This window comes from Rana temporaria, chromosome 3, assembly GCF_905171775.1.
Source record: "Rana temporaria chromosome 3, aRanTem1.1, whole genome shotgun sequence".
Lineage (NCBI taxonomy): Eukaryota > Metazoa > Chordata > Amphibia > Anura > Ranidae > Rana > Rana temporaria.
The window spans coordinates 382,107,470-382,121,853 of NC_053491.1; the positions used below are offsets into that span (position 1 = coordinate 382,107,470).

The 14,384-nt window shown below is 47.5% G+C and overlaps 1 protein-coding gene across 1 annotated transcript in view; it reads right to left on the reverse strand.

The window, feature by feature from the left end:
- LOC120932869 (solute carrier family 23 member 1-like) overlaps positions 1 to 14,384 on the reverse strand; it is a 59,524-nt gene that overhangs the window by 29,842 nt on the left and 15,298 nt on the right. The window contains exon 4 of the mRNA XM_040345667.1: positions 1,795 to 1,954. Coding sequence (XP_040201601.1) covers positions 1,795 to 1,954 — 160 coding nt within the window. The remainder of the gene's footprint in view (positions 1 to 1,794; positions 1,955 to 14,384) is intronic.

Genomic DNA, 14,384 nt, shown 5'->3' on the forward strand with positions numbered 1-14,384 from the left:
TTACATAAAAATGTCATTCAATCATAAAAAGATTAAATTGTAAAAAAAAAAAAAAAGGAGGTTATATTGCATGTGGTCAGATTTATTAAACAGACCATAAAGCGGTATTGCAGCCTTTACAGGATGCTCATTGCAGACTGGTCATAGTTCTTCAATGGATTTACTTATCAGGTCTCTTGGAAGAATAACAAACTATCTGAGATAATTGTCCTGATAAAATGATGAAACTTGAACTGTAAATATATCACTTATCTGCCATACCAACTCTGCAGGCCCCAGGAAATTGTTATGTATGTTAGTCAATGATTTATCCCAAATTACCAGGATAATGATTATACGGAGTAGAAAAACATTGCTAAGATTGATATTTTCTCAGCCTAAAGCTAGGCATACATTGGTCGAAGTTTGCCTGGTTCAGTAAGGACTGGCTGAATTTCAATAGTACATGGCCATCCCTGCTCAAGAGATGTCGATCGTTTGATTGACATCTGTTGAAGGGACATGCTGGGAAATATTTCTCTCAATGACTGAGGTAGTAATGGTGGTGGTGGTGGGAATTTAGTTTAGGCAGCGCGATTCCCCCATCTACCTGGGTTGTGTGGATGGGGGAGTCAAAAAAAACGAACAGGTCATGGCCAGTTTAGGCAAAGTTATTGGACTAGAGCAGTGATGGCGAACCTTGGCACCCCAGATGTTTTGGAACTACATTTCGCATGATGCTCATTCACAAGGCTGATGCAAGTATTTTTGACACCCTAGGTGAAACCTCATTTTTCTACCTTACCCTTAACTCCAACCCTTACCCAACCCCCTTTGCCCTGCCCATGTATACCACACCTTTTTAATGAAGTGCCCATCAAATTCAGCCCACCAGCGCCCATCACTGCAGCCTCACCAGCACCCACCAATGCAGCCTCACCTGCGCCCATCAAATGCAGCCTCACCAGCGCCCATCAAATGCAGCCTCACCAGCGCCATAGGTGTGCACAGCCTATTGCATTAGGGTGTGCACCTCAAAGCTCAAACACCCATGTGTATGTGTGCATGTGTATTTATACTGATGGTGTCAGTAGAGCAGTGGATGGTGTCAGTAGGGCAGGAATTGGTGTCCGTAGGGCAGTGGATGGATGGTGTCAGTCTTTTTTTTATCTATTTATTGTATTTGTTTTTACAATTTTTGTTAGGAGCCCTAAAAGCCCCAAAGGGGGCTTTGGTGAAAATCAGGGGTGGAAACAGGGGGAATCTGCGCCACACAAGGGTTGATTAGGGTGTGCCCGTGCGCACACCTATGACCAGCGGCCATCAAATGGAGCCTCACCAGCGCCCATCGAATGCAGCCTCACCAGCGCCCATCAAATTCAGCCTCACCAGCACCCATCAAATGCAGCCTCACCAGTGCCCATCAATGCAGCCTACCAGCATCCATCAAATGCAGCCTCACCACCGCCCATCAATGAATGTTTGCTTACTTCCATTAATTTGTGAGTCGGGACACAGACACAGTCATCCACCGCCGCTGTGACACTATGTGCGGCTGCCTGCTGATGCTGAGTTGCTTGGTGCAGAGAGACGAGAGTAGGAACACCTTTGGCCGGGCGCCCTAGGCAGCGTGTGCCCTAGGCGGCTGCCTAATTTGCCTAGTGGTAGCACCGGCCCTGCTCATTCACTCTGCAGTGTAGTTGAGCATCTTGGGAAATGTAGTTTCAAAACATCTGGGGTGCCAAGGTTCACCATTACTGGACTAGAGCATAAGGATGTTTTTTTATGATAAAAAGGTGGAATGCATAGGTTTACCTCCCTTATCCTTGACTGCCAAACTTCAATAAAATCAGGAGAGGTGGCATTCACCAAGCTGGCATTCTGGGTCCACTCTGGGCATCTCCACCGCGGGAGGGACAGCATGGCGAGGGATGGTGTTAGGAAGGCAAAAGTTCCTCCTTGTAAGATGGGAAGCCTGCAAAAGGAAAAATTAGAGAAATAAATATTTCACATAGCTAACCAGAGGTGGAAGATATATGCAGGGTGCCAGGGCAGGGCTGGGCCAGGGGACAGGGTGGCAATTGCCTCCCAGGCCACTCCAACTTATGTTCAAAATGGCCGACAGCCGCTGCCCGCTACCATTTTCTTTTTTATTCTAGTCTAGGAAGTTGGGCCGGGGGCACGGCCATGGCGACCGACCACTAGCTGTTGCATTCCGGGAGTTGTAGTCTGTGCTCAAGCTCCAAGTGGGTGGAAAACAGAGCAGCACGGGAGGAAACTACAACTCCCTGGGACCGGATTCTTGTAAGCAGGCAGAGGCAGGGCGTGCCAGGGAGTCGGGACGTGGCGTGCAAGGACCTCCTGAGCTGAGATCACTGAGGTGAGAGACCCTTACACCCCTAGCTGACCCTCCATCTCCCCCCCCCATACACCCCATGTAACCTTCCCCAGTGATCAGGCTGCATTGATGGGCACTTGTGAGGCTACATTGAAAAACCAGGTGGGCCATGGATGGTGAGTTGATTCCGCGGCTCAATGGGCCACTTGATTGGATTTGCCCCCCAGACCTAAGGCTGCCAGCCCTCACCAGTAGGGTGTCATCATTGGTCAGTACCTTGCCTGGTTCATTTACACAGTCAGTGCAATAAGAACATGATTTCCCACTTATTTTAGGTCTGTGGCTTAGAAATCATCGAAGCCATTAGATTAGTATAAAAACTACATTACAGCAAGCATACGTCTTACCACGTCAAAGATTTCCTTTAGAGCTGAACTCCATCCACATATAAAAGACACACATTAAAGTGGTTCTAAAGGCAGAAGGTTTTTTAACTTAATGTAGTGTAGCGCACCCCCTAAAGACCTGCAGTTGAACTGGGATCCCCCACCCTGCACAGCCAGGCACACCAAATTTTGTGCCAGGAGGAAGTAGGCGGATTTGGGCTAATAGGAGGGATTGTGGGGGGATAGTTTGGACATTTTTGCATGGGGGGGTATGGGGGCCTGTCAGGTAGGCTGTATGGGGCCCCGTGATTTATAACAGTGGCCCTGTCTAGCACACACTAGAGGGTGACACACTAGTCTTAATGTAAGTCAGAAGTTCTGGCAGGGAACCCAACAAGAGGAGGATCAGAGCTAGGCATGAGCCGAACACCCCCCTGTTTGGTTCGCACCAGAACCTTTGAACGGACCGAACGTTCGCGCAAACATTTAGAACCCCATTTAAGTCTATGGAACTTGAACGTTCGAATTCAAAAGTGCTAATTTTAAAGCCTAATATGCAAGTTATTGTCATAAAACGGGTTTGAGAACCCGGGTCTTGCCTCAGGGAACATGTATCAATGTAAAAAAAAGTTTTAAAAACGGTCTTTAATGTAATGTCTGGTCCCTGCAATATGGATGAAAATCATTGAGAAAAATAGCATGGGTTTCCCCCCACCTCCCCCCAGGTCATTACAGGCCCCTTTGGCCCTATATACTTTGAACACCCGTATACAGGCGGTGCAAACAAGACAGGGACTGTAGGTTTGTTGTTAAGTAGAATCTGTTTGTAATTTTGAATTGGTACTTTTTTAAAGTGTAGCTCCAGCCATAAGATCTATTTTTAAGCTTTTCTTAAAACATAGAGAAGGGTTATCACCCCTGTAACATTTGTTTTGCTGTCTGTGTGCATCTGTTCAGAAGATTTCAATGTACTTTCTGTCCCAATGACAAATGATTTTTTGAAAATTTGGGTTTTTTAGTGAAACAAGGATTGGTGATAGGTGTATATAAAAGGAACCCCCCCCCCCCCCCCTTTTTGTTACACAGTGATAAAAAATCAGTGGACAGGAGACACCCCTTACAGAAGAGAATTTCCCTTCCTAGGGGTAGATTTTCTCTCACTTCCTGTTGTCTCCTTCCGTTTGCAAGTAGGAGTCGTTTGTGAGTTGGATGTTTGAAAATAGGGGCCTGCCGTATATATTCTGCATACATTTGGGCCCTAGGTGTTGGTGTTGCCACAACACTGTAAGCCCTCACAGTTAGTCTTGGTGGGTGCTAGAACGCCCTGCTGTGTGGACTATTATATCAAGAATTGTAATTACATGCTATTGTTGAACAGTGGTAGAAAAATTGGGCCTTTGGTGCTGGCGCTGGTGCCACAACACTGTAAGTCCTCACAGTTACTCTTGGTGGGCGCAGGAATGGGCCCTGCTGTGAAATATTAGATCAAAAATTGTAATTACATGCCCCTGTTGAAAAGGGGCAGAGAAATTGGGCCTTTGTTGGTGGTGGTGCTGGTGCCACAAATCTGTAAGCCCTCACAGTTACTCTTGGTGGGCACAGGAATGGGCCCTGCTGTGAAATATTAGATCAAGAATTGTAATTACATGCCCCTGTTGAACAGGGGCAGAACAATTGGGCCTTTGTTGGTGGTGGTGGTGGTGCTGGTGCCACAACACTGCAACCCCTCACAGATAATCTAGTTGGAGCGCAGGAATGAGCCCGCTGCAAAGTATTGCATCAAAAATTGTAATTACACGCCCCTGTTAAACAGGGGCAGAAAAATTGGGCCTTAGGCACTGGTGCTGGTGCCACAACACTGCAACCCCTCACAGATACTCTAGTTGGAGCACAGGAATGAGCCCGCTGCAAAGTATTGCATCAAAAATTGTAATTACACGCCCCTGTTAAACAGGGGCAGAAAAATTGGGCCTTAGCCACTGGTGGCGGTGCCCAGAACCAAAAATGTTCTTACAAGCTATCAGCATGATCATTGAGGAGGAAAAGGATAGTCACTCAGCATAACAGGATAGTCACTCAGCATCAGCATAGGCAGTCTTGAAGGGATCTGACATTTAAAAAAAAATATTCAGTTACATCAGCATCAGGTGCTTGGTAGGTAGCTGGTGGTGATCCAAGCCTGATTCATTTTTATGAAGAAGGTCAGTCGATCGACCTGTGATCGGTTACAAAGCCTCCAGCAGCACTGAATGTGCGTTCTGAAAGAACACTGGATGCAGGACAAGCCAGTAGCTCAATTGCGTACTGTGCAAACTCTGGCCAGTGATCCATCCTCAAGACCCAGTAAGCCAGAGGATTTTCGCTGGGAAAGGTGTCCTAGTCTGATCTTGCCCCTAGGTATTCCCGCACCATGTAAAACAGACGCTGGCAATGGTTGCTGGAACCGGTCATACTTTGGGGCTGCGGACTATATAATTGTCTAAACACATCGGTCAGGCGGCCACCTTCTCCATCGCTCCTTCTGTGACTGACCAAAGCCTCAGCAACACGTTGTCCAGGACCAGGATTTTGTAACCTCCCAGTATCTGGGAACGCGTTGCACAGACCTTTCTGCAAGGCCTCCCGAAGATGTTTCATCTTCTGCTCCCTCCCGCTTGTAACGTGGATCAAGGAGGAATGCCAGCCAGTAATGATCCCTCTCTTTGATAGCACGAATGCAAGGATCCTTCCGCAGGCTTTGCAGAATCAGAGAGGCCATACAACATAGGTTTGCTGAGGCATTCGGTGCGGAGTCCTCTGGGTCACTGAGGACGACATGATCAGCAGCCACCTCGTCCCAGCCACGTACAATTCCATGGGTTTCTTGGGACTGTAATGGATCCCTTGAAGACTGCTGCTGATGCTGAGTGCTAGGCTCCACCTCCATGCTGACAATCCTCCTCCTCCTCGTCCTCTTCCTGTGTGATAGGCGGGCAAGCAGGAACACTGTCTGGATAAAGGGGGCCCTGAGAGGTAAGGAAGTCCTCCTCTTCCTCCCTCTGTTCTGCCTCAAGGGCCCTGTCCATTATTCCATGCAGTGTGTGCTCCAACAGGTGAATAAGAGGGACAGTCTCACTGATGCATGCACTGTCCCTGCTCACCATCCTCGTGGCCTCCTCAAATGGTGACAGGACAGTGCATGCATCCCTGATCATGGCCCACTGGCGTGGGGAAAAAAACAAGCTCCCCTGACCCAGTCCTGCTGCCATATTTGCACAGATACTCATTGATGGCCCTCTGCTGCGTGTGCAGCCGCTGCAGCATGGCTAACGTAGAGTTCTACCTGGTGGGCATGTCACAGATTAGGCGGTTCTTGGGCAGGTTGTATTACTTTTGGAGGTCTGCCAGCCGAGCACTGGCATTCTATGACCGTCGGAAATGCACACAGACTTTCCTGGCCTGCTTCAGGACATCCTGTAAGCCCGGGTACCTGCCCAAGAACCGCTGCACCACCAAGTTAAGGACATGAGAAAAACAGGGCACATGGGCCAGTTGTCCCTGTCGCAGGAGGGAGAGGAGGTTGGTGCCATTGTCGCAAACCACCATTCCTAGCTTAAGCTGGCGTGGCGTCTCTGAGCCTGCCCCTGCAGAGCTGACAGAACCTCTGGCCCAGTGTGGCTCCTGTCCCCCAAGCACACCACCTCAAGCACCGCATGGCATCTCTTTGCCTGCGTACCTGTGTAGCCCCTTGAACGCCTACGGAGCACCGCTGGTTCCGTGTAGCACAGGAAGAGGCCACAGAGGAACAAGAAGAGGAGAGGGTGGAGGAGAGAGGTGTGTCACAACCAGTAGTAGCATTTTGGAGGCGTGGTGGCGGAACAACCTCCAACAACCTCCACCACTACTGTACCTTGTCCAGCAGAATCTACCAACTAAAAAGGCAGCAGTTGAAGTGCTAGCAATTTAGCTAAGCTAGCATTCAACTGCTGGGCATGTGGATGGCTGGGAGAGAACTTCTTTTGGAGCTGCAGCAGCTGGGGCAGGGAAATTTGCCTGTTACAATCTGCCATCGTTGTACCGATAGTAGATTGCCCACAAGTACTTTGCTGTGACACACCTAATTCTACACCTTCATTCCTATCAGTGCAGGCTTCAGGGAGGACTGAGGGTATAGTGGGGTTGGAGATCCCAGCTGATGAGGAGCAAGGAGAGATCCGCTTTGTTCTTTGGTGTGGGTCTTTGAGGTACGCTCGCAAAGGAACTGCATGGCAGGTCGACATATGTCTGGTCAAGCATGTGGTGCCCAAACGGGTGATGTTTTGGCCACGCAAGATACGCTTGAGACATATGTTGCAAATAGCAGCGATGCACTCATCTCAAGAAAGGCCCACACCATAAAACTTTTGGAATAACGCTGAGAGACAGCAGCGCCCTGCACATGCGTAGCTCTGCATTGTGATGCAGTCGGTGTGCTGCCCTTAAGCTGGCCCCTGGAGGGCATCCTGCCTCGTTGGAGATGTGCCTGTGCCTCCTCCTCCTCTCTCCTATCAGGCACCCACGTAGAGTCAGTGACCTCATTACCCCCTCCCTCCTCATCACTGTAGAAAACCTGGCAGTATGCTGCAGCTGGGGGAACATGACTGCCAGATTGCTGTCCTTCTTGGGCACCCCCTCTCTCTTGGCTCACGTTACTGCCTTCCTCTAGCTGTGTACCATCATCGGAGCCTTCAAAACACTGCGCATCCTCCTGCAGCATGTACCCAACACTGTGGTCAAACAGTTCGGGGGACTCCTCAGGAGGACATGGTGGGGCTAGGGAAGGAGTGACTGATGCCATTGAGCAGAGGGAAGAGGCCGCTTTGGCAGCTGCTTTGCCAGACAAAGTACCCTGAGCCTGGGTGAGAGAGGATGAGGAGGATGAGGACGGCTTGGTCATCCACTCTACCAAGTCTTCAGCATGTTGCGGCTCAACACGGCCAGCTGCCAAAATAAAGGACGAGCGTGTCCCACGGCCACGTGCTGATGAGGATGCACCGTGTCCATGACCAGCACTGCTGCCTCTAGACACAGAGTCTGCTTGCCCTCTTTTATCGGCTCGTGACTCTCTGCCTCTCCTTGTTGTCCTTCCAGACATACTAATGGCCTGCAGAGGACACAGACAGTACATCACGTGAAAGTACTTGCAGCAATATACCCTGCCTGTAGTATTAATATGAGCAGATCCCTGCTTCTAGGAGTAAATATGAGAAACACCAGCTTTACGTCGGGTGCACAATCTGCAGAGGACACAGACAGTACACACACCCCGTAGCTTTAGGTGCACACTGCAGAGGACACAGACAGTACACCACGTGAAAGTACTTGCAGCAATATACCCTGCCTGTAGTAATAATATGAGAAGATCTCTGCTTCTAGGAGTAAATATGAGAAACACCAGCTTTACGTTAGGTGCACAATGTGCAGAGGACACAGACAATAAAAATCACCTGCCTGCCTGTCAGTAAATTAGGAAGAGCGGATCTAGCTAAACTATACAGTGTATAAATATATATACAACACCTGGGATGCATATATATCCTCCACACACTAACTTTAACTGACTAGCCTACCTGCCTGCCTGCTACCTACAAAAAAATGACACTCTCTCTCTCTGTCTTCTCTTAACCACCGCAACACACTACACAAGGCCGACCTGCAGACGGCCTTTTATAGTGTGGGGCGTGTATTAAACCCCCTGAGCCATAATTGGCCAAAGCCACCCTGGCTTTGGCCAATTATGGCTCTCCGTTTTTTGCAAGCTGTGATTGGCCAAGCATGTGGGTCATAGTGCATGCTTGGCCAATCATCAGCCAGCAATGCACTGCGATGCCGCAGTGAATTATGGGCCATGACGCGCCACTCGAATTTGGCACAAACGGCTCGTAACGTTCGAGTCGAAAAAATTCCTTCCTGATCCCCCGAGAGGCAATCGGATTTACCCTGGATCAACTATACCTACAAATCTTAGTACTCAGTTATATTCTGTACATTTAGGAAAGAATCCAGACCTTTCTTAAAGCAATCTACTGAGCTGGCCAGAACCACCTCTGGAGGGAGTCTGTTCCACATTTTCACAGCTCTTACTGTGAAAAAACCTTTCCATATTTGGAGGTGAAATCTCTTTTCCTCTAGACGTAAAGAGTGCCCCCTTGTCCTCAGTGATGACAGTAAAGTGAATAACTCAACACCAAGTTCACTGTATGGACCTCTTATATATTTGTACATGTTGATCATATCCCCCCTTATTCTCCTCTTCTCAAGAGTGAATAAATGTAGTTCCTCTAATCTTTCCTCATAATCATAATGGCACTGTAATCATCAATACATAATTTCATGTCTTTTAAAATGTAGTGCAAGTACCTGAATGTGGTCTGATAACATCTACCTGTCCCTGTATAGCAGAGTTCAGACTAGAAGGGGAAGAGGCCGTACAAGGATCCAATCAGTAGTGCAAGGAGCTTTCCGACAGGAGGAAAGAGCAGAGTGACAGAGAGCTCATCGGTCTGCTGCTTCTCCTTTCACTGTCCAATCACAGGCTGGGGGTATAGCTGTATTCAACTCAAAACCAAAAATTTTATTGCAGCTTACCAATCATTAGATGTGATGGCTGCATTTGTTTTCTTTTCTTTGGCACAGCAGACAGCAGAATTGTCAGTCTGGGAGGAGGGGGAGTATTAAATGTATTAGCAGATACTAACTAATTGAAGCCAAACTCCAGCTCACACTTTATAATCAGTTACAGGTAAAGGTTTTCCATGGATAAAAGCTGATCATTGTAAGCACCTCTGCTATTGTTAAATGGTGTGTCTCATCCGTGTAGACTGATGCATTCTGATGGAGAACTTGAGTTTTTGAAAAACAGACTTACTGGCTGGATCACCAGATGAAAATAGAAGAAAAAGCCCCCCCAAAAAAAACAGAAAATGAATGCAGCCTTCACATATAAGAATTGGTAAGCTGCAATATAATAAATCTGCTTTTGGGTTTAATACCACTTTAACTGCAGTAGAAAATATTAAAGGGTCACTAAAGGATTTTTTTTTTTTTGCTGAAATGACTGTTTACAGGGTATAGAGACATAAAAGTTAACTGATTCCTTTTAAAAATGATTACAAATAGATAAAAAATCAATCATATAATGTGCCTGTAGGTTAGTTTCACTTTTAAACTGTTTTCATGTTCCTGTGAACTAGAGAGACACACAGAACAAAAACAAACAAATCCAGGGCAGTGTTTTGTTTTTAAAATGAATCTGATTGGTTCTGTTAAGTTTTAGACACACAGTAATGACAGCTTAGACCTACAGTGAAAAGCTCCCAGTACTGTGGTTATAAGGAAAAAGACAACCAGGAAGTGTGGAGATCACAGCAGAATTACAGCCACTTCAAAGCAAAAATGAACAATACGGACATGAAACCAGTACTGCAGTAAGGTAAAGGAAGCTATTTAGCTAAAAAAAAAATTCCTTTAGTGATCCTTTAAGACTCGATGGGAAGGAAAAAAATTCTTTGGTAGGTTTAACAGCTTCTTTACATATATTTGATCTATGGAATTAGTGGTTTGCCTGGAATTCAGCTTTAAATTTAATGTGTAGTGTTTGCATAATGCATGCAAGTAATAAGACATTATAAAACATAGGCAACAAAACGTGTCATTGTGTAGATGTAAACCTGTGACATTTCTCTGTATCAGCCATCTAAAATCAAGAAAATTATACATGGGAGTGTGGAAAAACAGTGTAAAATTCAACGTGACATGCTATAAATACATATTATATGCATGGCAGTGGATACAGATACATCCGGTATAGGAGAGTTAGGACTCCTTTTACATTTACAGTGGTCAGGGCCGATCCACCCTATACGCAGACTACGCAAGCTGCGTAGGGCCCCCGGAAATTACTCGCGGCCCTACTGGGAAGCATTGAGTTTCTGTTTGTATCCTAACCGAAACAATGGCTGCCGCGGCGGCTGTCCTAGTTTCCGCCCGCGGCGCTGAATCGTGACTCACTAGTGTTGTCAGACGTCAGTGAGTCAGGTGACGTTACGTGAGACGGCCGCCGCTATTGCTTATGGGAGTTGTAGACTACAACTCCCATAAGTAACAGCGGCGGCCGCCTTACGCAACGTCACCTGACTCACTGATGTCTGAAGAATACTAGAACGACAGCCGGCGCCATTGTAGTAGTCCGCGAGCGGCTACGTGCTGAATCTCGTGGCTCCTGGGGGGTGGAGTCAGTCTGAGGAGAGGAGAGCAGCACAGCCAGCCAGCGTATCGCGTGTGCTCTGCAACTCCCATTGCTGTGGTCAAACGGTAATGTTATGTGGGTAAATAGACCTGTGACCTGTATTACGAAACTAACCAAATAATGGTAACCCCAATATAAATGCATATGTACTTAAACAATTCTATAGAAGCATAGGGCCAGATTCACAGAAAAAGTACGCCGGAGTATCTGCTGATACTCTGGCGTACTTTCAAATTTGCCGCGTTGTATCTTTATTTGGAATTCTCAAACCAAGATACGACGGCTTCTGGCTTCGATCCGACAGGCGTACGGCTTCGTACGCCTTCGGATTGTAGGTGTAATACTTCGGCGCCCGCTGGGTGGAGTTCTCGTCGTTTTCCGCGTCGGGTATGCTAATTAGCTGTTTACGGTGATCCACGAAGGTACGCGCGTTCGTCGCATTCTCTTACGTGGTCGCTAGTCGGCTTTTCCCGGCGTAAATTTACGGATGCTATTTAGGTGGTGTAAAAATAGACCAGCCATGTTAAAGTATGGCCGTAGTTCCCGCGTTGAATTTTAATTATTATTTTTTTTGCGTAAGACGTCCGGGAATAGGAAAGGACGTAACGCACGTTGCCGTTCAAAAAATTACGTCGGTGCGACGTCATTTCGCGCAAAGCACGGCGGGAAATTTCAAAACGGAGCATGCGCAGTACGTTCGGCGCGGGAACGCGCCTAGTTTAAATGATACACGCCCCATTTGAATTAGGCGGGCTTGCGCCGGATGGATTTACGCTACGCCGCCGCAAGTTTTCAGGCAAGTGCTTTTGATTCAAGCACTTGCCCGTAAAACTTGCGGCGGTGTAATGTAAATGAGATACGTTACGCCGCCGCGCAGCTACGTGAATCTGGCCCATAATCTTTATTGCATTGTTAAACTAATAGACAGTCACAGAGAGTTTCAGACATTTCCTAACTGGTGTTTATTAGGCCGGGTACTAAAGAGAAAACATGTACGATGAAACCGGTCCGTCGGACCGTTTTCACCGTACATGTCTGCCAGAGGGCTTCTGTACCATGGCTGTACTAACCATCGTACAGAAGTCCGCGCGTAAACAATACGCGGGGCGTGTCCGCGTCGTCGCCGCGCCGATGACGCGGCGACGTGGGCGGGCCTGCCATTTAAAGGCTTCCACGCATGCGTCGAAGTCATTCGACGCATGCGAGGGACGGCGGGCGCTTGGACATGTACGGTAGGTCTGTACTGACGACCGTACATGGTGTAAGGAGGGACTCCGGGCTTCCACTGATTCTGCATTATGGTGAGTTGAATGATTTCATTTTATAGTACAATGTAATAATAGAAATAATTTGCTTCAATCATCCTGACACCATAACAACCATGGTGCCGGGATGACAGAAGCGCCAACACCAGGTGTTTGGAGTATCTTTATCTGCCGATTTGTTAAACTTTCTGAAATAAACTGATTTCTATTGTGGTGTAGGATCTGGGCCTGCTTTCTGTCTATCCCTCTTTCTTTCTTTCTTTCTTTCTTTCTTTTTTTCTCCCTACATCCCTCATTCATCTCAGACTCTAACCACACCCCTCAGAGCCACGCCCATATAAGTCACACCCACTATTCCGTGTAAACCCCTCACATTGCTGCCGTAGAGGGCCCCTTAGCAGGATACACACAGTCCCCCCCCCCCCCCCCCCCATTTAACCAGTGGGTTAAATGTAAAAACAAAAACACCACCTGTTGAGATCACTTTAAGGGGAACCAATCACAATGTATAGATGACCTCAAGCCGATGATATACAATTTCCAGCTCCTGAGTGTGCACAGCAACATAACAAAAGGTTGTGTGGGAGCCGGTGACACCACCTACCTGCCTTGGCCTATATGCATTTCAGGGCAGTCAGAGCAAGCACCGCATCCTCTGCTTATAGGGTAAGACCCAACTCCTGAATATTAGTAACTCCCCTCCAGCTAACCAATGATATTAGAGCTATCAAGACTGACAACTGGAGGCTTCCCTGCCATCAGAAAACAATGATTACTGCTGGCGGCTATAGTCACAGGCAGTGATCGGTGAAAAAACACAGACAGTAGATCGACTTCGGTACAGCCAGCCTCCCAAAGTTGGGTCTAAATGTGTCCGGTTCCTGCTGAACTGGCCGAATATCGATCTATGGCTGGTTCAATGGCCAAGCTCATCTTTTGAAATAAAATAAATGCACATTTTTTGCAGGAAAAAAATTCCCATTTAATATTTTTTTTCTAAAGGAGCCTGCAGAGCATTGCATCCACAATCAGCAGATTATGGGTGCAATCAATGTCTGGCTCCAGCAGACTCTCAGGATAGCTCTCTTCCCATTACCTCATATGGGCAGGTAGTTACTTGAGAGCAGGGAGAATCAATGAACTACCAGTGTGCTCACCGTCTCCCTCGTACTTCATTAAGGCCCCTTTCAGACTGAGGCAGGAGCTGCGGTTGCGGTATAACGCCGCTAAATATAGCGGCGCTATACCGCCGGGATTACCACGGGATTCGGCCGCTAGCGGTGCGGTATTAACCCCCGCTAGCGGCCGATAAAGAGTTAATATCGCCCGCAATGCGCCTCTATAGAGGCGCATTGCGGGCGGTATTGCCGCGGTTCCCATTGTTTTCAATGGGAAGGAGCGGTGAAGGAGCGGTATACATGCCGCTCCTCTCACCGCTCCAAAGATGCTGCTGACAGGAGATTTTTTTGTCTCCCGCCAGCGCATCGCCTCAGTGTGAAAGCCCTCGGGCTTTCACATTGAGTCTGCAGTGCAGGAGTTTTTCAGGCGGGATAGCAGCGCTATTTTTAGCGCTTTACCGCCTGAAAAACTCCTCAATGTGAAAGGGGCCTTAGAATGACAAGCTGTCAGCCACAATGACTGACGATGCTTGTAGTCTATCCATTCACAGGAAACTATGAATGAATGACATGGCCATGTGGATGGAGCCACACGTGGCCGTACTGTTTTTTAAATGTGACAGCGGGTGCAGGGAGAAGATCCCCTGTCTGCTGTCACAGGGAGGGGGAAATCAGCTGTGTGGGGTGCAGAAGTTATATGTTCCGACCTAAAAACGGGTTAAATATGTAATATGTTCCCAAAGGTAAACTTATTTTTTAAAGGGTAAATGATAAACACATTTTAATTGTTTTTTGCCTGGAGTTACGCTTTAATCACTACGAGCAACAGTCAACAGTGTGTATGTGTACAAGGCTTTTCTTGCTGAGTGTAGTATGAAGTCTCTCATAATGCCGCGTACACACGACCAATGTTAATTGACACCCCAACAGTGCCAACCACTGCTGCCAATCAGTGTCACCAATCAGTGCTTCCCTTATTAGTGCCATCTATCTGTGCCTATCAGTGCAGCTTCATCAGTGCCTTCCCATTAG